Here is a 25,424-nt window from a genome sequence, read left to right on the forward strand (position 1 = left end):
TAATCTGAATAATTATGAATCTGAATTCCCGTAAATATTCCATGGAGATATCGATTACTTTGCACATAAAGATGTTTTGGTTGGTTTTCAATTTTGTGCAAAACTGCACAAGGGTTTTTTACACTTGTCTTCCTGAACAGTGAAAAACTACAGGGGTGGGAGCTAGTTATCACCAACTTCTGTAAACTCTTGGCCTACTCTATTACCAATGAATAGTGGGATTCAGCATCACATTATAATGCCTACACAGCTGAAAGAGTAAGCATGTTAGTAGGACAAGGATTCGAACTTGGAGATTGGAAGTTAACCACCTGACCATGCTGGGCCTGGTGATATTTTATCATTTATGTTTTTATAATTCTGGTAAATGAAATCTGAATTATCCATCTTCCATCATAAATGCAGTTAAAGTATAATATTTTCATGGATCTACAATGTATAGCTTTGATAATATCACATTATCAAGCCTACAGTAGCTAATATTTTGTTGCAATGTTTTTGGTTTGAAATATAGGTTTACTTTAAAATTTAAAGTTTTTATTTTACTAGTTTTAAGCAAAAGTAAAGAAAATGAAAGATAAAAACAATAAATAAATGTTTTATAATTTTCAAATGTTTCACAAGAAGGCCTGTGAATATCTTGATTCAATATTATAGCCTATCCTAACACTAAGCATTGTGTAGTGTTCATAGCCTGCCCTAACTCTAATCATTGTGTAGTGTTTTTCATTTCCTAATCCACTTCATGCATGAAAACTTCTGTTCCCATTTGTATATGTCAGTAACAACAATGAAATAAATCATCATTTGATTTTGTCTCAACAACCAGGTAACAAATATAACAGTGAATAATATACTTTTCTGTGAATGGTGGAAATAAAGAGGTGAGAATGCAAACATGAAGAACAGGGATGATATATAGAAGTTTTCCTCCTTAAGTGTATTTTGGTAAAAACTGTTCCTCATTTTACAAAATACAAGTTTGTGACACAGCATTGTCAGATGATGAGGTGTCTACTGGTAGTTTAATTTTTTTTGTTACATAAGTTTATGGTTTCAAAAATGTTAGAATTAGTTCTTACATGATGCCTTGAATGGTGAATAGTTCAGTGGATGAAAAAACATCTTTATAACATCTTGCCAACCTGACCTTTATGTGCTTCACATATAATTTTATAATGATGTACAAGTTGCAATAAAAAATCCGGAATTCCTTTAAATATATATATATATATATGTGCTATGTTTTTAAACCAAGCTTTATTATCTGATGTATTACTATTAATTAAAATGTACAATTATGGATCATATGTTCAAACAAATTGATTAGGGATTATTAATTAAATATACATAAGCAAAGGTATATTATGGTTTAAATAATAAACAGCATATATCTGACCATTAATTAACAATAACAAGGGTGTCCTATTTTTTCACAACATACCTACAGGTTAAAAACAATTATAAACAAAAAGTAAGATTTTCCCAATTTAATGAAGATATATACATATATGTATATAGAGAAAGAAAAAGTCAAATTTTAAGGGTAGTTTTTAATTTAACATCCATATACGATATTCAGTGATGTTGAGAAAACCCAATTGTAAAGAAAAATATGTAAAAACAGCTTGTTTGGGTTGAGAAAATGTTTTACGTAAAAGGTCAAAACGTTGTTCACTCCTCTATGTAAAACTATTTTCTCAACCCAAATGAGCCGTTTTTACACATATATTTTTCATATACAATATTGTACAGGGTGGCCTGTAAGTCAGTACCCATCCATATATCTTATGTATCCAGTGTATCCGTGTGCTGTCCCTCATTCTCGCTGCATAATATTATGTGATGCCATGTTCTGTGAGACATTTTCAAGTGTAAATGGGTTTAAATTGGCCATATTTCTCTGACAACAAAGAAAAAAATTTATAATACATGCATAATTGAATATAACATGATAACATATGGATTGGTAGGGACTTATGGGCTACCCTGTATAGAGAGGTGAAACTGTAGTTGTCACATACTGCTACAATGGGCACCACTGTGATTTCTTTTGCCACCTTCCATATATATAAGTGGATATGTCCATCACAATACAGTTCATTCAATCAACATGAAACTGATAAGTGTGCAGTCAGTGATTGTTTGTTTATTTGTAGTTAAAAACAAAGCTACACAAAGATCTAGCTCTGCTGTGATCACCACCAGTGTTGAAACCATGAATTTAGTACATTCAGTCTAAACACCTGCTGTTGTGCCACTAGAAGACATATGAAAAGAAGTGAACTTGTGAAATGCATTACAGTAAAAGATTAAATGCTCAGGCAATTATCACAGAATACTTTTGTGTTCATAATATCTCCATAAGGCCTCATGCTAGTGCTGCTGAACACAAGTCCAAAAACAAATTTGAAGAGACAGATTGCACTGGTAATAAAACAGTTACAAAGAGGCGACCAACAACAGATCAGCCATAATATAACAAAATAAGCCAGTACAAGTGCACCTCATGCAGTTCAAAGTCTGTATTTGCAATTTTGAACTGTTAGTAAACTCTTGGATCAACTTTGTAAACATCTCCTTACCAGATTCATCATGTTCAAGCACTGAAAGAAATGGATTTAACTTAAAACTAGACTGTCAATTTTGTGTTGTATTGTGCTGATATCTAATGAACCACACTTCATCCTTTCTGGAAGTTTCAACATCCACAGCAATGACCTCCTGATATCTTATGGTCTGATGAAGCACACAATAGAATCTCAAATGATGGACACCTCGAAACAGTGGGCACCATGACATTAAAAGCAAACCTTTTCAGTCTTTTTTTTTTCTATTATTTGTAACAAAACTAAATCATTCACTAACAGGAACCTCAATATTCCAGATTAAGTGCAGTATTTTGAGCTTCATTTCATTCACTAACAGGAACCTCAATTTTCCAGATTAAGTGCAGTATTTTGTGCTTCATTTCATTCACTGACAGGAACCTCAATATTCCAGATTAAGTGCAGTATTTTGTGCTTCATTTCATTCACTGACAGGAACCTCAATTTTCCAGATTAAGTGCAGTATTTTGTGCTTCATTTCATTCACTGACAGGAACCTCAATATTCCAGATTAAGTGCAGTATTTTGTGCTTCATTTCATTCACTGACAGGAACCTCAATATTCCAGATTAAGTGCAGTATTTTGTGCTTCATTTCATTCACTGACAGGAACCTCAATATTCCAGATTAAGTGCAGTATTTTGTGCTTCATTTCATTCACTAACAGGAACCTCAATATTCCAGATTAAGTGCAGTATTTTGTGCTTCATTTCATTCACTGACAGGAACCTCAATATTCCAGATTAAGTGCAGTATTTTGTGCTTCATTTCATTCACTAACAGGAACCTCAATATTCCAGATTAAGTGCAGTATTTTGTGCTTCATTTCATTCACTGACAGGAACCTCAATATTCCAGATTAAGTGCAGTATTTTGTGCTTCATTTCATTCACTAACAGGAACCTCAATATTCCAGATTAAGTGCAGTATTTTGTGCTTCATTTCATTCACTAACAGGAACCTCAATATTCCAGATTAAGTGCAGTATTTTGTGCTTCATTTCATTCACTGACAGGAACCTCAATATTCCAGATTAAGTGCAGTATTTTGTGCTTCATTTCATTCACTGACAGGAACCTCAATATTCCAGATTAAGTGCAGTATTTTGTGCTTCATTTCATTCACTGACAGGAACCTCAATATTCCAGATTAAGTGCAGTATTTTGTGCTTCATTTCATTCACTAACAGGAACCTCAATATTCCAGATTAAGTGCAGTATTTTGTGCTTCATTTCATTCACTGACAGGAACCTCAATATTCCAGATTAAGTGCAGTATTTTGTGCTTCATTTCATTCACTGACAGGAACCTCAATATTCCAGATTAAGTGCAGTATTTTGTGCTTCATTTCATTCACTGACAGGAACCTCAATATTCCAGATTAAGTGCAGTATTTTGTGCTTCATTTCATTCACTGACAGGAACCTCAATATTCCAGATTAAGTGCAGTATTTTGTGCTTCATTTCATTCACTGACAGGAACCTCAATATTCCAGATTAAGTGCAGTATTTTGTGCTTCATTTCATTCACTGACAGGAACCTCAATATTCCAGATTAAGTGCAGTATTTTGTGCTTCATTTCATTCACTGACAGGAACCTCAATATTCCAGATTAAGTGCAGTATTTTGTGCTTCATTTCATTCACTGACAGGAACCTCAATATTCCAGATTAAGTGCAGTATTTTGTGCTTCATTTCATTCACTAACAGGAACCTCAATATTCCAGATTAAGTGCAGTATTTTGTGCTTCATTTCATTCACTAACAGGAACCTCAATATTCCAGATTAAGTGCAGTATTTTGTGCTTCATTTCATTCACTGACAGGAACCTCAATATTCCAGATTAAGTGCAGTATTTTGTGCTTCATGTATACTCAGTACAACTGGCAGTTAACACTTTCTGTGGGCAAGTTGCATATATTACGACCTTTAAGTGTTATTTTCAAAATTTTAATAAATAACTGATACATGACACTGTAAATATTCAAAATTGTTGGGTCTTTTATTGTTCTTTGTTTTAATAAAAATGACTAAAATTTAGGCATTTGTGAAAAAAGAATATCTACTGATTGACTGATGAATAAATTTGCTGAAAGATGTAAAATGCTACAACTATGTCCACAAATAGTTTTGTATATCTGTATGATATACCATTAAATTCCAAACATCCCAGAAAAATAACCAATACTGAAACACTATATTTATTGGATCAGCTCTAAACCATATGCTGTAATAAATGTTTTCACAGATTCAAAGTGCAATCTTATTATTTGTAAACACTGTAGAATAAAGCTGATAACTTCCACACCATGGTTTCAAAGCAGGGTCAAGTCAATTTGTGGGGAGAGTTTGAAAAGCTATTGGTCATAAGTCATCATGAAAATTTCCACTGTTTCATAATATGAAAAAAACCATCTTCATCAACTTACAGATAGAAAAATAAGACAAGAACAACCAACAGTCTCTATGAAGAATGGGTGAAGTCTTTTCATCAAAAGCTGTGTTTGCAGAGCCAAAATGTTTCTTGACAATGCTTCATTTCATGGCAACATGCAACTCACAAACACCCATGTCCTGTTCTTACCTTCCAACTGCACCTCAATCCTGTAACCTCTTGATCAGGGTGTCATTAAAATCATGAATTTCCTCTCCAGAAAACAGTTTCTTGGGGCTGTCCCAGCACAACTTAAAACCACAACAGGTGCCAACATCACTGCTAAAGATGTGAACATGCTTGATACCTGTCACTGGGTTTCAGGAGCAGCCAGGAGGACAAAGCCATAACTGTACAGAAGTGCTTCTATTTCTCTGGAATCAAAGTAGATGAAGAAATTACAACAGTTCCTGGAGAGGACAAGGAAGACAACAGTCCTCTGAGTGAGCTGATGATACATCTGTCACAGAAAACCAGAAATGAAGAAGTTTTTACTGCTACACAATTTGCAGATTGAACCAAAATGCTTCAGCTCCAAAAAAATTGATGAGCATTGGAAGCAATGAATTGCAAATGGCATTACAGGAAAGCCTTTTGAAAGTGACGACACCACTTTGGATGATGAGGAGCTAACTCTTTTACCCTAGTCAGAACCACCATCTACCAACTTCTAGAAGTGATGACACCACTTTGGATGATGAGGAGCTAATTCTTTTACCCTAGTCAGAACCACCACCTACCAACTTCTAGAAGTGATGACACACTTTGGATTATGAGGATCTAACTCTTTTGCCCTAGTAAGAACAACCATCCACCTACTTCTCAAAGTGATGACACCACTTTGGATGATGAGGAGCCAACTCTTTTGCCCTAGTCAAAACCACCATCCACCAACTTCTAGAAGTGACGACACCACTTTGGATGATGATGAGCTAATTCTTTTGCCCTAGTCAGAACCACCATCCACCAAAATTAAGTGAATCATACAAACACAACCTAAATTTGCACTTAAGCAAAGTTTGTCAAACATTTTAGACACTGTTGCAACTCTCGAGGGTCAACTGCAACACTATTAGGGTAAATTTGACAAACATTTTTACAAAGTAAACACATAATCACTGACATAAAGATTAACAAAACAAGTTAGCTGCATACATATTTGTCCTGATGAACTAATGTGTGTGATGTACAAATACATAGTAAATACTTACATCCACATGTATTTTCATACCTATGGAATATAAATAAAGCATGCATTTCTTTGTTCTACTTATTTACTGTTCTTACAGTTTACACAAAAACATTGTTTACATACATGTAACAAAAATGGCATTAAATGCATACATTAAAAAAAAGGGGGCTACTTAACATTCATTAATTTAGAATGGTCAATATGGAATCCAACTTTGCATGACTCATTTTGTATATTAAAGGCACCTTGCTATCTAGAGCTTTTAGATGTAGTTGAAAGTGTGCCCTTAATGTTAAAGTTCTACTGTCCTTCACCCTATCTGAATGTTTCAACACACACAATTATCTGCCAGTATCTGATGAAGCCCACGTCACCCTTTCTAATCATTTTAACATGCAGAATTGCATTACCTGGTCAGAAACTAATCCACATGTAACATTTCCTACAAACCTCCATTATGCTAAGGCACGGGTGCAAAACTCTTTTTTTTTTTTTGGGGGGGGGCAGTTTACAACATGAATGAGACTCATCAGGCCATAATATTCCTTCCCCCAAAAAAATATCTGAGCCCTCTGCATTTCTACTAACTATAAAACTATGAACAAAATTTCTATTAAATTATGATATAGAAAATGTTAAATTTAATAACAGACAAAAATATTTTCATCAAATGAAGAAAACAAAAACCTTTCAATTTTGCACACTATAATTTCCTCCTACAAATTGTACAAAACAGGCTGGCAGAACAAAGTTGGGCCTATATTGTATGTTGCCATCATGATAAAATGGTGTAATTTCGCATCTAATGTTACTACTGAACCTTACATTTTTGAAGATCAATCAGCATACAGACACCCAACCTCCACAATATTATGCAATTCTCACAAGTAATTTCCAAATTTTGTTGCTACAAGATGTGACATTATGTAAGATAGTACCCCTTGCATATTGATAACCAAGTAAAACACATTTTGTGGAAACATCTTCATGAGAGATTCATTTCACATCACCTTCCTTGTGAATAACCATTTCATCCATCAGACCAAGCACGAGCTGATTACTTGTTGTGGAGGAATCTGAAATTAAGTCATGTACAAACTGCAGGAAGCCTCACATATTTCCTGACCTCAAGGAAGTAATTATTGAGGAAGTTGTCTGCATTCCAGACAATATGATTGTCATTGCTTAAATGATAAATGTTTTTCATTTTTATAAATAATATACAAGTAATCAGAATGCTTATTATAAAATAAATAATATTTAGCAGTACGGACTCTCCAAGTTACTCTAAATTTTAACCTTGTATCATTTTTGCCAATGATAAGCTCTATAAAGACAATGCAAAAGTAATTTTACCATTTACCAATAAGTTGACCTTACCTCTTGTGAATTATGTTAATAGAATTAAAAACTTAAATAATTTATCTCCAATTTTTCACATAAAAGTCTACGATATATTTGAGTTTTGTGTATGGCCATCCTCAGAACTATTTTTTTCATGATTACAACTACTGCAAATTAATTTGATTTTCAAATGCTCTGAATTCAGGAAAAATCAAATACCTTTACTTTTAACAGTAAAGATCTTGACTTACTTTTGAGCCATATCCTCACCTCACCCCCAAAAAACATCTTATCATGTTGGTCCAAAGAAAGTCTTTAATTTTTCAAATAATGAACGTAAACTTCACACATTTGAGTTTTCTCAAGTATAAAAAATTTCACTCACATGAACATGTTACTCTGCCTCACTGTATAATGCATAACTGAAAATGTAAAATAAACTAAATTTCATTTAAGCTTACTTTAATTATTTGCACTATGTCCCTTCCTTTTGCAATAGCAAAGGAAAGAGATGATGAAGTTCCTTTTAAATAATTATCTCTTTCCTTGGTAACAACAGTAACGTCTGTTTCTCTCTCAGTTGTATTTACTTTATTTTTAGTTACATATTGTACAACCTCATAAAGTCCAAAAGTACTAGCACAAAGCAAAATGGCGTTGTACTTACGATTGTTGTTCTGAAAATAAGATTTACTTTTTACAACTGTATGTAGCTTATTATACAGAAATGTTGTCACTGTCACTTGTTTGAAAAAGCATAATCTCGAGTGAAAGAATAAAGAAGACACGTGCCTTGAACCGCATAACATTTTAAGTAGTTTCTTAATTATTGAACATATTGAAGGATTTTTAACATTTTTCTAAACTGAGTGGGCGAACTTAGTCTTTTCATTAATATTTCATAACATTTCTTTATTAATTGGAAGTACATTTTACACCTAAAACTATAAAAATTACAAATAATAGTTTATCAAAAAGTTCACAGGGTGCGCTTGCGTTTAGTCCACTTTACAAGCGAAAATATTCAAGCAAAACGTAACTTAATCTTCTAAATAAGTATGCAGGTGAAACTATATATCAAACATTATAAACATACCGCATTAGTAAAAAAAAAAAGTGTAAATAGTTGTCTTTAGAAAAAGCTCTGAGATATTCAATAAATACTATTTTGTGTTTGCCACTGCAAAAAGAAACGAAAACCAAGCTCCCCCAAAAAAAGCGCTTTGTCAATATTATCTAAGTTAAAAATGTGTTTGCGGACTTACACAGATGTTGTGAGACAGACCAGAGTATCATTCTATACCATTTTCGTATATTTAATTAATTAAAATAAGCACATGTATAAATATAGGACCTTTCAGTATTAAATAGGTACGTTTAGTATTTTTCAAATACCGAATTTTAAAGTCTTTGTATATAAATGTATAATATATATGTATATGATGTGGAGTGCTGTTCATAAACTACAGGTAATTACATATCAGTTTTATATTTAATTAAATATACCTGTGGGTAAGATAAACCTAATTGATAAAATGGCTGGTATTTATAAACCAAGGCCCGGCATGGCCTAGCGCGTAAGGCGTGCGACTCGTAATCCGAGGGTCGCGGGTTCGCGCCCGCGTCGCGCTAAACATGCTCGCCCTCCCAGCCGTGGGGGTGTATAATGTGTCGGTCAATCCCACAATTCGTTGGTAAAAGAGTAACCCAAGAGTTGGCGGTGGGTGGTGATGACTAGCTGCCTTCCCTCTAGTCTTACACTGCTAAATTAGGGACGGCTAGCACAGATAGCCCTCGAGTAGCTTTGTGCGAAATTCCCAAACAAACAAAAAATTTATAAACCAATGAACTTTCAGAATGCAATATACGGGTTCGATATATTCCGGGAGCAGGAAATTTATTAGGATTTGATTTGCGCTTCGGCTTGAAGCATTTTAGTTCTTCATTATTGCTCGTGATGTTGAAATCTGTAGCTCTTTTAATTTCATACTGAAATGTAATGACAGATAAATTTAGATTCAACAAGTTTAGTTTGGTTAATATTTTGATAATAACGTGATTGTTGTAAATGTTTTTGTGTATTACAGTCACTGTACTCTAGCATTGCAACAACTTGAGTAATGTCAGTAGTTCTGAGTGTGAAATTTAATCTGAAAATAGATAAAACGTAGGGAAAAGTAGTTTATAATCACAGTTGCTAACGTTAATTAATGGTTATTGTTTCATCAGTGCAGCATGGTAGTAACGTATGCATGATTTATAATAGCAAATTTGAAGTTTGTTGTTGTATTTTAAATTTATTCCTGGACGAGGAGTAGGACGGGCATTGAATCTGTGAAACAGGAAGCCTGACTAGGGGCTGTGTTAATAAGTATTCGGTAACTAGCCCTTGACTTCAGTAAGTAAAACATGAATTGTGTGTTTCGTAATGCTTTGCCTTTTGTTACAATTGGTCGAGTTGTAAAAGGATTTGGAAGAGGGAGTAAAGAATTAGGTATTCCAACTGGTAAGTATAATTTACCTTAACGCAAGTTTCGCTATTGTTTTTTAAAAAGGGAAATAACCACTAAGTACTAGTAATGTCAGTACCATTGTATATCACCACATCCTATCACGTAAGCTCCATTTTTTGTTTTTAATAATTTAGTAATAACTTGAGTACAGTATGAAGTATGTTGTACTACAGTCGTAGCAAAATTAATATTATTAAAATATTAAAAACTATTTAGTTGCATAATCTAGTTATATAATAAGGCATATTAGTGCAGTAATTACCTGAAGTATTTCAATATTATGTTAAATAGTATTCGTACGGTTATACTAAATATATTTTTTAATGAGTTTGAACTTTATGTGAAATACTTCAGGTAATTGTACAGTTTGCAAGTTTAAATAACTTTATGGAAAGTGAATTTGTGAAAAAAACGAAACTTGCTGAGGCTTTCTACATTTAAACCTATTAACCATAATATTTAAATTTTAACTTCCTACTTTCCACTTCTTATATAGTCTACCAATAAGAAAATATTTTGAATTCCAACAACAATAATACTTGAACCAAATGTCCTCAATTTTGTAAACTTTAAATTTAACCATCTAAAATCTTTAAGCCTTTTCAATATCTTAAGATTCTTTTAAAACAGGTATTATTCGCTTCCAAGGGAACATTTGGTTAATCTCTTTAACCCTGTTCATTGTTACCACTTCCTTTTGGTATACAATATGTTTTCCTGCACCCAACTTCCCTGATCTGTAAGACATTCATCCAGTCTAATTTTAAATTACATGAATGCAAACTGTTCCTCATGCTAACTATTTGGCTGAAAGGAAATAAGAAGTCTGCTTTAACTGGAATAATGTTGAAATATTTTCATATTTTAAATCTGTCTTCTAGTCTTTGTCTCTATAAACTTTGTTTTATCTAACTTTTAACTAAATTTATGAATTCTAAACCTCTAACAATCTAAAAACAAAAAATCCACTGAACTCTTTTTTAAAAAACCTTTGATCAAATTATAACCTTCTCCAATCGTGGAATTCTTGTTGTTGTTATCTGAATACACTGTAACAATTCAATATCCTTTTCTTAAATAATATAATCAAAACTGAATGAATTAGGTTTAACCAGAATCTTATAACATGAAATAGTGACCTCCCTGTCATCCAATACTCAGTACTTTTACATATCAATCCAAATTCATGTTTTCCTCATTACTAGCTACTGTATGTTACATAGATGATTACAAATATTTTACAATGGCTATTTCCAGATTTCTTTTCTCATTGACTTTACCTAGTCCCTTAGCAAAACATTAAGAATAAAGTTGTGATAACAAATATGCATAACTTTTCTTTTACTAGGACTAAAAGTTTACATGTATTAGCTCAGCTCATCAATAGGCCAAGAGCAGAAAGATGCAACTTTAGTGTAGTTTGAACTGACTATTGATTTAATGCAAATTTAAAACTTATTTGTGTTACTCCATTATCAGTTATGAATCAAAATGCAAAGTAGTGAAGAAGTGGGGACACAGAACCCTGAGGTGCACCAGTCTTAATATTCTGTGATTTAACCCTTTCACAAAGGGTCAGGGTTCAAATTGTGTGATAGTGTATGTTGACTTGCATTCAAAATTTTATTGAACTACTATTTTACAAATTTGTCAGTAATTTTGGAATTAAATTGTAGTTTATAATTAATTCTAATATTATATATGAGTTGATTTCTTACATTTAAAAGTAAATATTAAAATAACACATTTCAATATAGATTTTTAGTGTCACATGGTGTGTTGAATGCAGCATTGTTTAAAATTGGATGTTTGTGATGTCAAGATATTAAGTCTATAGTTTTGTATAAATTAGGAACACAAATTACTAATTATCAAAATAGAATATAAGCTAAGAACCTTGTGCCTTTTTATTTTTCTGAGATATGGCTTGTGTACTGAATCAAACATGGTGAGTCCCATTCAACTCTTTCTAGTTTTTTGAAGTGGTCCCTCATGTACTCTTACTACAGTATATGGGATTTGATTAATCAATAGACAGCTTAGCATATCCTCTGTGTGATTTTAAAGGAGGTAGGTTGTATCTTTAGTCAGCACAGTTTCATATTTTTTAAAATCTAAATGAATCTTAGTTTCTAAGTTTAATAAATTATAGTGGAATTCTGTGGTATCAGTATACTTATTTATGATTTTTTGGTTATTCAACTGTGTGTGTATATATTATTAATGTGGTTTTTAGTTACATCAGACAATTTTTTTTGTTTTGTTCATAACATTTAGTTTTTTGATATTGAGGTAAAACTTCTGCATGTGAGACTTTTTTTTTAAATATATCCAGTTTTAGAGGATGCACAGTGACTTTAAAGTTTTTATTTAAATATTGAAATTCAGGATACTTTCACAATAATAAACAGGAGAACTTATGGTGGCCTAAAAACAAAAGCACTTTGGTCCCCCTCCTTAAAAAAGGAGTATTAGCCACTTAAAGGCAGGGTATCATGGTTGCCAATCACTCACTTTTGTTTTACCTGATAAACATTAATTTCCTGGAATCAGGAAACCTCTTGCAATATTCTGTCACAACTTGAAGCAGAAACTGGGTTTGCTGTTTATCCCTTGTCAGGAGATGACTGTACACTTCAGTGAGAGCAACTCCACACTCTGTATGATCATTTGTGACAGTAAGGCTGTTGACAACCTTGAATCTCCTAATAATACTTTCTAGATGGCCAAGTGTCTGGATCCTGTTCTGAGACATCAGTGGACAGATAAAGCTTTTCAAAGAAGGACAGAGACCTAGTCACAAGATCTGAGAGCTGAAGCTACCCAATAGCTGTTGGATTGACAATGCTCTGTTGCTATTTGGAAAGATAAAATACAGAATTTTGAGGTTTATTTTATAGGCTTGATTAATTTACAAGTCTAAAGAAGTAACTATACCTGTACTAATCATTAGTTAGGCCTTATTTATAATATTTTGTGTAGTTTTAGCCTCCATCTAAGAAAGGGTATGGAGTTCTTGAGAAAAGTTTCGAGGGGGGGCTACCAGAAATATTTCAGACATGAAAAGATTATCTTAGAGGGATTGGTTAAGATCATTTTCCAAAGAGGATGATTGATTTATGTAACAAGTTGCTATTGGCAGTAGCTGAGGGCAGTATAACAGGAATAAAAAGCAAACTAAAGACGTCCTAAAAAATTAAGGGTGGGTTTAAAATTTTTACTTTATAGGGTAAATGCGTAAGGGCACTATTGAAGAAGCAAATGGTCCTTGTCTTTATGCTAACAGCTTGAATTGAACACTAGACTCTAAGATATAATCTTTTTCACTGTATAACAATAATGTAATTTCTTGATTTCAGGAAATTTTCTTTCCACTAGTTGTAGGAATAAAGCTCTATTTTGATGTTTAATGTAGTCATTGTGATGTTACCATTAGATGGTTTCAAATTAAAACAATTTGCTGCTGCCAGTTCCACAGTGGATATGTGAAGAACACCATGCTGCCTATTGTGCTCATTATACAATATTTTTATCATGTAGACATAGGCCTGACTGGGCAAATGTAACTTATCATGTCAGACCTTAATAGGTGTCTTAATAGTTAAATAAGACATAACTTTAAAATTTCTTACTCCCTTGCATGTGGCCAACTCCAAGTCTGTTGGAAAAACTGATTCAGATGTGAATACATGTTATATACATGTAAGAGTTAAAAAGCTGTTATTTTTCTTTGTTTTTGTGCAAACACTTTGATACAACCTCTATATGAAATTAGTTTGTAATTAATGGAGAAAATTTTTTTAAAAAATAATTCATCTTAACACTCCTACGAAAAGATGTTTCTAGTCCTGATTTCTCCAAGCCCATTCCCCTGGCTGTGGTTTCGCTAGATAGTAGATAGGAACAGTGGGAATCTCGTTAATCCATTCATTAATGGATTTAAATGGCAATTTCATTTAAATACAAAATTATTAGCCTAATATTAATAACCTTTCAAGTTGCTCTGGGGATTATTAGGCCCCACTTTTCGTAGGAGTGTTAATAAATTTGGAAAAATTAATATGTAACTCTTCTCAAAGAGTTACAGAAATACATAATCTACAGCTAGAAAACTGTGTTTTCTCATAAGTTAGTATGTTGTGTATTTGCAACAAAAGTGACACATTTGTCTCGTAACTGATGTTGTACTTTGTTCTTTACATATGGAACTGATTCTACTTAGAAACATTATACTTTACTGTGTTTCACATGAGGAGTTAGAATATACAGAGAACATTGAAATAAGCATGATATATTACAAGGTTACTGAAATGTTATATAACATTGGGCAAATCTACTTTATCAATTTGATAAGGTGACAGTCCATTCAATTTTTTTTAGCTGTGTGTGTGCTCTTTATCCATTATCTTACATCCTTGAAACAAAGGTTTCTTGCAAAGAAATGTGTATTTGCTTCTGAAAATAAGATTATTTGTACTTTAAGTGAAGTAAGAGAAATTGGCAGTATTTTAAGATCAGTTGGTAAGAGTGAATCATGCTTAGTATAAATGTTATATCAGTTAAAAGCTTACCCTTTTTTACTGTGGGACAAGTAATTAAGCAATTCAGAAGAGGACAAAGAGAATTGGGTTTCCCAACTGGTAAGTTTACATTATCAGACAAACCAAGTTGTACTACTTGAAACTGTATAAGATACACGCACACGTGTTTGGACTGTAATGGCTCCTATGTTATTAAGAGTACAAGTTGATTTTTTCTTACTTGGAAATAAATTAAGAATTGGATATTCTTTGAAAATTTTGGATAAATTCTCAGTATTTGTAATGGTTTGTTTGAACTAATATGGAGAAGATAAGTGAATTTCAAGATTGAATATGGTTAAAGTTTATTTTCCACAGTATTAATGTTTCACTGGCTAAAGAAATAAAGATGCTTTCTTCAAACCAACATCATGTGATTTATATTACAAAAAAAAAAATGTAATCACACAAGTAGAAAATTTAGTGAAAATTGCAAACAAGAAATAAAACTGGTTTTGTGTAAAGATACTTTTATTGATTCATAGTTCTTGCTGATTATTTCAGTTCTAGATTATGGTCAAAAGAAACTTTTAACCTTTAACATTTTAAGCTACATTGGAAAAGTGGTGTTACATGTGACATTCCTTAAATATTCAAAACAATTTTCATACAAATGCTTAACTGTTGTAACTCTATTACAGTTTACAACATTCACAATAAGAAAGATTAGTTTTAGAACAGGTGTGACTTTTCAAGTTTTTACAGTAAAAAACATTTTAGTATTTAAATCAACATTTCAAGTACAACATATTCTAGAATTGACTGTAGCTACTTATCTACTTATGTAAATATCAGTCTGCATGAATTTCACAATTAAAGATATTTAGAGATATATCTAGGTATTTGTTAATTATGGGATTGTTGGATTTTATTAATATAGCTTCTCTGATTTTTTTCTATCAGTATCAAGCTCATGTCTCACAGTACTGTGATGTTCTGCTCAGAACTGTTTGTTTTTGCTCATATACTCATGAACTTGTAAAGGGGGAAGTTGGAGGTTATTTTATGGATAAAGAAATGTTGAACATGCTTAGAAAATGCATTACAAAAATAATCTTTAAATAGATGTAACAAATTATTTGGCTTCTTTTTCCAGCAAATTTCTCAGAGGATGTGGTGGAGCACTTGCCTAAAGAACTAGATTGTGGAATTTACTGTGGATGGGCCAAAGTTGACAGTGGACCAGTTTACAAAATGGTGACAAGTATAGGTTGGAATCCATACTACAAAAATAGAAAAAAATCAGTGGTAAGTTATTTTGCATATATGTTGCCTGGTTCTTTTTATCCTGATGTATCTATCTGTATATATTTGAATTTTATACTTTTAAGATTAAAATGAATTTCAAATTCTTACTTCTGAAGTATATTCTTTCTCACAACTACATGACACATTTTCCATAAGAACTGTAGTTTTAAATCCAAGTTAATAAGGAAGCTTATTTAAAAGTTTCTGATATATACACACACACACACACACACACACACACAGAAGGCTGGAAAGTGAAGAATTATGAATAAATTGATATATGCCCTTCATTGCACCAGAACTTTGGGCCTCTTGTTGATAGCATGAAAGTAACACAAGGAGAGGATTTTTAGAGGTAAATACCTGTTTGAAATTTATTTTAATTCTAAAATTGTAAAAAACCTTTTTTTCTTAATCATTATTACCTAATATTACACTTTTGAAGAAGAGTTGTTGCACTTGTGCAGCATTAGGTTATGTTTGGATTACAGAGTTACTTATGGTAACTTTTCTTGTGCCCAAAATTATTTCTGTCTTAAATTACATTTAGTATGATATTCTTCCTGATGGTGATTCTAGTGTATGGAAAGGGGGCTTTCCAGAGAAAGTTCTGCCTCTACAGTTTATCTTCTTTGGAATCTTGTGAATGAGAGAGAAACATCCTGGTAATTTATTTGTTCCATGGGTGCCTGTCTGATTTCATTGCAACACACCACTTTCATCTTGAATACCTGTTGATGGGAGGCTCTGAAATGACATATTCAGGGTCACTCATTTGATAACTTGTGGTTAGGTCCTGTTTAGTGCCCTTTGAGGTGGATTTCTGTATGTGATGAAGGGACCTCCCAGGGAAGATTCTGTATTTTCAGTGTACCTCTGGAATCTGAACATCCACTTACCTAGTGGTTGAGGGGTCTAACCTCAAGACACCACTTTGACCTTGAATTCCTGTAGATGAGTGCCCCTCCAGGGTCCATTGGCTGGTCATGTTAGAGTCAACCAAATACCAATGTTGGGCATTCTCGACATGTGTTGTGGGCACTGTATCTAATGTTGTTGTTTGGATATAGTACTCGTGAAACCCTGGTGTTACTGCTGTGTTCTTGTTTAGCATTGTTGTGCATCCCCTTATAAGACTCCATTGTGGGTGGGATTAGTGGGTATTGAATAATCCTCTTTTTTATGGATACTCCAATCTTCAAAGAGAAAAAAAGTAAAAAAAAATACAGGTTTTAATCTTTCATTTTTTATCTGACAAATCCTTTAAGCAAGTATCCCCCTTTTTTTATATATATATATATATATAGAGGGGCTTGCTGGCTCTCTCAAGCCACTCAAAAAGCTACATTCTGGGGAAACCTTTGTGAAAACACTTACCTGAACTCTTCTTGAATTCAAAAGCCATTAGGGGTATACCCACTGAGTTTACTCCCCTATGCTACTTTGAATTCCTCACAAGGAGTTATTGTTGAGAGTGATTTGAAAAACATCCCTGAGTCAGAGATTCTTGTTGATTTTTCCAACCAAGGAGTTTCTGCAATAAGATATATTTTCACCCATGAGAACATAATTATGCTGCCTTACCAGTGTGCTAATTTTGATGTTTACATCACCACATCCACCAGCCACCATCAAAACAAGTAATTTAAATTGTGCAGCCACATATTCTCAACCCTCTTAGATGCTTTCAACATCAGCAGTTTGGTCATTCAAAGGCATCTTTTCACGGTTCTATAATGTGCTCATTGCAGTGGCAAAGACCATGACACCTACAAGTGTGAAATTAACCCTCATTGTGTTAATTCTGGTTGTTCACACCCCTCTTCCTTCTTACTTTTGTTCTTCCCCTTTGTGGACGATGGAGAAAGAGGTATAGCCTTTGAAATAGTTAACAATAGTTCTTACCCTAAGGCTTGGAAATTGTTGTTGCTGCACTTTATTCCATTGCTACTGTGGGAGTACAAATAGGTCTTTTCCACGTCTCCAACAGAGTCATTTTCAAACCATTTCAAAAAGGTTTTTGCCCTCTATGGGTGTGTTTTCCTTATAGAAAAGCTACATCACGCTATCTGCTGAACCCACCAAGGGGAATCAAACCCCTGATTTTAGCATTGTAAATCTGTAGACTTACCGCTGTACTAGAGGAGGACTTGTCCTCTATGGATCAGCAAGTTCAGAAATCAACATCTGTTCCTGTCTTTGTCCTTACCCTTCCTTTCAGTGACTGCCCTGGCCTACTTCCTTTTGTTCTGGTGTCTGTTCAGATCTACCTTTTTCAGCCCAAGATGTAGAACAGTTGTTAGTTAATGCCCTCAGCTACTAGAATCTGCATTTGTTTTCAGACAGCTGCCCACTCGACTCAGGTTGACAGACTTCCTTATAATTAAAGAAAAATGGCACAGTCATAAAGCAAAGGGTTTTCTGCCCAGTTGTTCTCTGCTTAAATAAAAATAGTAACTTTGATACAGTGGAACTGTCAAGGTTTCTTTTCTAATCTGAATGACATTAAGGACTTGAATGATTACTATCATCCCATGTCTCTCCTTACAGGAAACCTTTCTGAAACCTGCCAATACAATTGTCTTTGAGCAGTTTTTTTTTACTGGGATGACAGGCTGTGTGATGGACAAGTACGTGGAGGGGTGGCACTGCTGGCCGACCAGCACATGCTTCCCCAGCCCCCAGTCTTTGGAGCTCAATACACTTTTGGACAGACTTTATGATCAATTGGACCTTGATGCTCTCATCCAACATTTACCATTTCCCTTTTTAAATTCTGAGGTATTTTAATGGACACAGCCCACTCTGGGGTTGTGTTGATACTGATGGGGGAGGGGTTGTACTGTAGAGCATATGCTAACAGTTCACAACTTTTTCCTCTTCAATACTAGATCTTACACTTATTTTCATGCACTTTGCCAGTCTTTTACTGTTCCTTGCTGGAACAGCACAAAGTTTACCGATTTACTATGCTAAAATCAGGGGCTCAGTTTCCCTCAGTGGACCCAATTGATAGCCCAAGGTGGCTTTGCTACAAGAAAAAATATACAAAATGTGTTTTACTGCCACTGATCTCTCTATTTGCTCCCCTTTCCTTGGAGGGTTTATAGCAATCCATGGGGCAGTAATCATTTTCGTATTTTGAGGGAGATGGGCTGTGATTGATGTTCCTGACCCCATATGCCTTGCAGAAAGATAAGGTCAACTGGCTCTCTTTCACTCCTCTCTTGGAACTTGATCCTGCTGTTTTCTGTCTGCCATTGATAGATAACTGTGTGGGAGCAGTAATGTCATCCAGGTAGTTGCTCAATCTACTCCTAAGACCTTGACATGACTTCCAGGGTGTCATAACCCATGGTGGATTCTATCCTGCCACAAGGTATGGAAGGCTCAGAAAATGGACCTGGGATACCTTTTGATGGTATACTTTTCTCTCTAACCTCATACTTTATCAATTGGCCCATTTCCTCATTAAGCAGGTCAGGCATCAAAGTGAAAAGGAATCTTTATCTCCATTGGCAATGAAGTTGCTAATGTATAGTGAAGACTTTCTTTAAGTATCCAGCACTTCTATTTCTCCTCCAAGCTTCTTGACCATCAAGTCTTGGGTGAAGCAATTGCCTCATTCTGTTTGAGTTGTTTATCTTTGCAACTGTAATAGCACTTTTATGCTGGTAAAACTCAAAACTTGCTCTTCATAGGCCTGGCAATACATTGGTTGGACATGATGATGTTCACTATGAGAGTCTGTGTCATTTCTCTCCTGCTTCTCTTGCTATTCTTCTGGTTCTTTTTAACTGGATATGGCAGGAGAATGTTTGTTTTTCTTTAGTTATTGTCTTCCCTTACTTTAAGCCAAGGAAGAATTCCAAAATTCCTTCTAACTATTGTTCAGTTGCTTTGACTAACTGCTGCTCTAAGGTCTTGGAAAGGATAGTTAATGATCCAGCATTTTACAGGACCTCCACTGCTATAGGTTGTGTGACCATTTACTCGTTTGTATCTGTAACTTTTTATTGGACAGGCAATTCCAAGTCCATGGAGGTTGACACTTTCCCATAGACTGTGTCGTAAGTGTTGCACTTTCAGTGTCAAAATTAATGCTATATATCACTACACAGCTTCCTCTTACTGTTGCAAATGGGCTCTATGTTCACAACTTCTACATCTTTTGTAGGTCATTGAACATGACATTTATTGAGAGGCAGCTTCAGATTGCCCTCAATTACTTGTTGAAGTGGACCACAGCAAATGGTTTTTATCTATTCTTTCTACAAAACCATTTGCATACATTTTTATCGCCAAAGGGATATACACACTGATCCCCGAGGCAGAGTTTTTAAGGCTTATTTTTTATCATAAGCTTACTTTCATTCAAGGATTGGAATGAGGAAGTTGTTATGGCAAGACTATGCATTGGTCACAGTTTTTAACCCATTGTTTTCTTTTATCTGTAACTGATCCACCAGTGTGTTCAGTCACAGTAACTCTCATTTTACAATCATGCTGTTGTTATGACCATGAGAGGCAGTACCATTTTAGACATATCTTTTATATGGGTTTACCCCTAATATTGGACAGTGCCATTGGTGGTGTTGACACTGTTTAACTTGCTTGTGTTTTTAATTTTTAAGAGCCATTGGCCTTTTTAAATCTATTTGAATAATTTATCTAGATTTTGGACATCCTTTCATTTTACATTGATTTATTTTTATATTTTTAACAATCTTTTTATCCCTTGTTTGGTACAGACAACCAATCTGTCAAGTGCTGTTATTGGATATCTTGAATATTCATTGTGGACATTGTCTGGTATTGCACTATCTCTTTCCCCTTTCTCATGCATAATTGTACAGTATTAATAACATATTGTTTGTAAGGGATTTGCCATTGTAAATCACATTTTTGAGGTTTATAAAATGCCTTTTCATAAGTTTTTGGGAACTAATGAAGGTATTGTTTGACATTGTGTTATTAGAATACTGTTATCATAATATGGATAACATTAATCAGTTGCATATAATTAGAATTTGTAATGTTCTTTTTGATACTTAGATTGGTGTTGGAGCAAATAATGCAATCACAAAAGCACAAGTTTTGCTACTAGAGCATTGCTGAGCAAATGTCTTTATCTATATTTAAAAATTATTTTTGATAAACAATAAATGCGATGTAAACATGTGTTTTGTAGTTACCGAGCTATTCTATCTTTCTTTCTAGGAAACCCATATTCTTCACAACTATGAAACAGATTTTTATCTTTCTTTCTAGGAAACCCATATTCTTCACAACTATGAAACAGATTTTTATCTTTCTTTCTAGGAAACCCATATTCTTCACAACTATGAAACAGATTTTTATCTTTCTTTCTAGGAAACCCATATTCTTCACAACTATGAAACAGATTTTTATCTTTCTTTCTAGGAAACCCATATTCTTCACAACTATGAAACAGATTTTTATCTTTCTTTCTAGGAAACCCATATTCTTCACAACTATGAAACAGATTTTTATCTTTCTTTCTAGGAAACCCATATTCTTCACAACTATGAAACAGATTTTATCTTTCTTTCTAGGAAACCCATATTCTTCACAACTATGAAACAGATTTTATCTTTCTTTCTAGGAAACCCATATTCTTCACAACTATGAAACAGATTTTTATCTTTCTTTCTAGAAACCCATATTCTTCACAACTATGAAACAGATTTTTATCTTTCTTTCTAGGAAACCCATATTCTTCACAACTATGAAACAGATTTTATCTTTCTTTCTAGGAAACCCATATTCTTCACAACTATGAAACAGATTTTATCTTTCTTTCTAGGAAACCCATATTCTTCACAACTATGAAACAGATTTTATCTTTCTTTCTAGGAAACCCATATTCTTCACAACTATGAAACAGATTTTTATCTTTCTTTCTAGGAAACCCATATTCTTCACAACTATGAAACAGATTTTATCTTTCTTTCTAGGAAACCCATATTCTTCACAACTATGAAACAGATTTTTATCTTTCTTTCTAGGAAACCCATATTCTTCACAACTATGAAACAGATTTTTATCTTTCTTTCTAGGAAACCCATATTCTTCACAACTATGAAACAGATTTTTATCTTTCTTTCTAGGAAACCCATATTCTTCACAACTATGAAACAGATTTTTATCTTTCTTTCTAGGAAACCCATATTCTTCACAACTATGAAACAGATTTTTATCTTTCTTTCTAGGAAACCCATATTCTTCACAACTATGAAACAGATTTTATCTTTCTTTCTAGGAAACCCATATTCTTCACAACTATGAAACAGATTTTATCTTTCTTTCTAGGAAACCCATATTCTTCACAACTATGAAACAGATTTTTATCTTTCTTTCTAGGAAACCCATATTCTTCACAACTATGAAACAGATTTTATCTTTCTTTCTAGGAAACCCATATTCTTCACAACTATGAAACAGATTTTATCTTTCTTTCTAGAAACCCATATTCTTCACAACTATGAAACAGATTTTATCTTTCTTTCTAGAAACCCATATTCTTCACAACTATGAAACAGATTTTTATCTTTCTTTCTAGGAAACCCATATTCTTCACAACTATGAAACAGATTTTTATCTTTCTTTCTAGGAAACCCATATTCTTCACAACTATGAAACAGATTTTTATCTTTCTTTCTAGGAAACCCATATTCTTCACAACTATGAAACAGATTTTTATGGTTCCGTGTTAAAAGTAGCAATCGTTGCATATTTGAGGCCAGAGAAAAACTTTTCATCTTTAGGTAAATAAAATTTTCAATAAAGAAAATGTTGCATAGGAATGTTTTGAATGTAACTTTCAAAATGCCTGTATTTAAAAAAAAGAAAGTTTAAGATGCTGTCCAAGCACTGAAAATGGAATTTTGTTTATTACTCACTATTCATATAAAATTTTAAAAAGGTGTTAATATGATCCCAGAGAAATATGACTGCAGAATTTCCTCTAACTCCCATGTGTAAATTTTAAATCTATTCTTAAATATTATATTTAGTTTCACTGAATTAATTAATAAACATAAGTCCATGAATTTAGTAGTGAACTTAAAAGTAACAAGATGCTTTTATTATTAATGTAAACCAATGCAAGACTTCATAAAATAGCACAAACATTGTGTTAATTCAGTTTGAAGCGTCTTTGGAGTTTCACATATGATTGAGAAAATGTCAAAAGCAGAATATCAAGTACCCTAAATAATTGTTAAAAAAATAATAATTTTATAACTTTTAATTACAAGACATTTAATAAAACTTCTTAAATTGCCACATAATTTCAGAAATATCTAGCCTTTTAACCCCACATGTTTGTGAAAAACTTCATTACTGTTTTTCAGAAGAACTGATTACAGCCATCAAGTCAGATATCCAAGCAGCTGACAAAGTTCTGGAACAGCCAGAGTATAAAATCTTCAAGGAAAATTCGTTTTTCCAAGACAAAAATGGACAAAATAATAAATATGTAAATGGTCATAAAACATAACAGTTTAAGAGGTTAGGTAAATCAAATGAAATATGGGCTGGTAAGGTGGATTTGAGAATAGGTACACCAGGAACAAAGGTGGACACATTTGTGTATATGAAGGATCTGATATCTTCCTCCAATTTGTGATGGTATTATATTTAAGGAAATAATACATATGTAGCATACCTATTATTTTAAAATATATACATTTAATATACTTAGTTTGGTCATACGGGTCCATTACCTACCAAGTTCTTTTAATTTAGAATGCATAAAAAAATAATTACTTTTATGCTTTTACATTTCATATTTGTATTTGTAGAGGTTCTAATGTTTGGCACAAACTTGTAAAACATTATAATGAGTGTAGGTAACTGTAACTAACACAAATATACTTGAAGTTTAGCTTATTTATTTATGTTGTTGTTCATTTTCGCTCCTGCTGTTTTGTGTGCATAAGATGTTGGAGGAAAAAGCTTTCAGCTAAAATTTGTCATTGAGGATAGAGAGAATACACAACATCAACAAGGATAGAGAGAATACACAACATCAACAAGGATAAAGAGAATACACAACATCAACAAATGTACTTTGGATTCTCTTCGTTTTTAAACTTGAGTGGAAAATTGACTTACCTGCCTAGTAATGACACTTTAATAAGTTTTGGAAATTAATTAACATTTCAGAGTTAAAGAGAATATAACAGCTTACATTGTGAGAAAGAAAGAAAGCTTGTTGTGTGTTTTTCCAACATTTTCATCAGCATAAGAGAAACATTTAGGGTCCAACAGAATTTTTAACTTGCCATTGAAGCCAGATGTTTTACTAAACAGGAAGTGCTTTTTATATACATGCATAACTGGAATATGTGGTCTGTATTTTATAAAGACCTACATAATAAATGAATAAAAAGTTCAATCCTCGTGAGTTTGACTTTATTGTTTTCAGCTAGGAGAAAGAAATAGTTGTGAATATAGGTTTTTTTTGGAAGATGTTGAAATAGTTATTAATTACAAAATTTATTTTATCAGGGAAATTCATTTACTAAACTACAATAAAAAAAGTTATGGTTTAAGCCTATAAATGCAAATGTAATTAATTAACTCCATATGAACAACATGTTTTGTATCAACCAAATTTCTCTGCAACTATTCATGGCAATGCGTACCATATTTCTGAACTTCTTGCAAGAATCAGTCTATCTTGGGCTTTGACGAGTCAGAGTGCAAGGTGATTTTTTTATCTTAAGAATAAAAATAGTTTTTAATCTTAATTTGAATAATCTCTAAAACCTTCTAAATGAATGTCAAGTCTGTTTTTTCCTAAAAATTTTATGCTTTATATCTGATTTTCTGTGTCATAACACTGACTGTAATGAAATCGGAGGTCTGGCATGGCCAGGTGGTTAAGGAATTTGACTCGTAATTTGAGGGTTGAGGGTTCAAATTCCTGTCGCACCAAACATGTTCACCCTTTCAGCTGTGGGGGTGTTATAATGTGATGATCAGTCCCACTATTCATTGGTAAAAGAGTAGCCCAAGAGTTGGTGGTGGGTGGTGATGACTAGCTGCCTTCCCTCTAGTCTTACACTTCTAAATTAGGGACAGCTAGCGAAGATAGCCCTCGTGTAGCTTTGTGTGAAATTCAAAACAAACCAAATGAAATCAGAATTGTATGGTAAATTAGAAGTTAAAAATATAAAACAAATCTATATTACTCTTCTTCCTTATAGAAAGACTGGATATTGTAACAGACAGTTACCCAATGTTTATACTTATTACTCCTTTCTCTTTGATTTTTTAAAAACATTTGGAACTTACTGAACATAAATGAGAGATATTTCTTTAAAGAAAAGTTGTTAAAGCTTCAGTGAAATCAAAGTCATCATGATGGGATTCTACAAAATACAGTGGAGCGACGTTAAGCCGCGGTATTTGGAGGGTCAACCTGCTTAACAGCGGCTTAAACCTCTGTGACTGAGAAGCTGAAGTCGCCAAC

General features: G+C 33.3%; 2 protein-coding genes across 4 annotated transcripts in view; one reads left to right on the top strand and one right to left on the bottom strand.

Moving 5' to 3' along the window:
* Positions 1-8,546, bottom strand: part of LOC143222463 (serine beta-lactamase-like protein LACTB, mitochondrial) — a 28,904-nt gene extending 20,358 nt beyond the window's left edge. Inside the window, 1 exon segment of the mRNA XM_076449018.1 lies at positions 8,374-8,546. Within this exon segment, the coding sequence (XP_076305133.1) occupies positions 8,374-8,385 (12 nt within the window). The 5' untranslated portion in view covers positions 8,386-8,546.
* Positions 8,547-9,357: 811 nt separating this feature from the next.
* On the top strand, positions 9,358-24,344 carry Rfk (Riboflavin kinase). 3 transcript variants are annotated; one of them, XM_076449022.1, is made up of 4 exons: positions 9,358-10,087; positions 15,771-15,922; positions 22,608-22,710; positions 23,299-24,344. In XM_076449022.1, exons 1-4 carry the CDS (start codon positions 9,991-9,993, stop codon positions 23,442-23,444), a joined length of 498 nt encoding a protein of 165 aa, XP_076305137.1. In that variant the 5' UTR covers positions 9,358-9,990; the 3' UTR covers positions 23,445-24,344. The 3 variants fall into 3 exon arrangements, with proteins under 3 accessions (XP_076305137.1, XP_076305136.1, XP_076305135.1); XM_076449021.1 differs by lacking the exon at positions 9,358-10,087 and adding an exon at positions 11,650-14,734 and having other exon boundaries at positions 23,302-24,344; XM_076449020.1 differs by lacking the exon at positions 9,358-10,087 and adding an exon at positions 14,536-14,734.
* Positions 24,345-25,424: the final 1,080 nt, after the last annotated feature.

The sequence above is a fragment of the Tachypleus tridentatus genome, chromosome 8, assembly GCF_004210375.1.
Source record: "Tachypleus tridentatus isolate NWPU-2018 chromosome 8, ASM421037v1, whole genome shotgun sequence".
Lineage (NCBI taxonomy): Eukaryota > Metazoa > Arthropoda > Merostomata > Xiphosura > Limulidae > Tachypleus > Tachypleus tridentatus.

What these genes read in the sequence shown, in the direction of transcription:
- Rfk (XM_076449020.1), top strand. Translation starts at nt 14,629, where the DNA reads ATGCTTAGTATAAATGTTATATCAGTTAAAAGCTTACCCTTTTTTACT. An exon ending in AGAATTGGGTTTCCCAACTG is followed by an intron (nt 14,735 to 15,770) that starts GTAAGTTTACAT and finishes TTCTTTTTCCAG; the next exon opens with CAAATTTCTCAGAGGATGTG. An exon ending in AAAATAGAAAAAAATCAGTG is followed by an intron (nt 15,923 to 22,607) that starts GTAAGTTATTTT and finishes CTTTCTTTCTAG; the next exon opens with GAAACCCATATTCTTCACAA.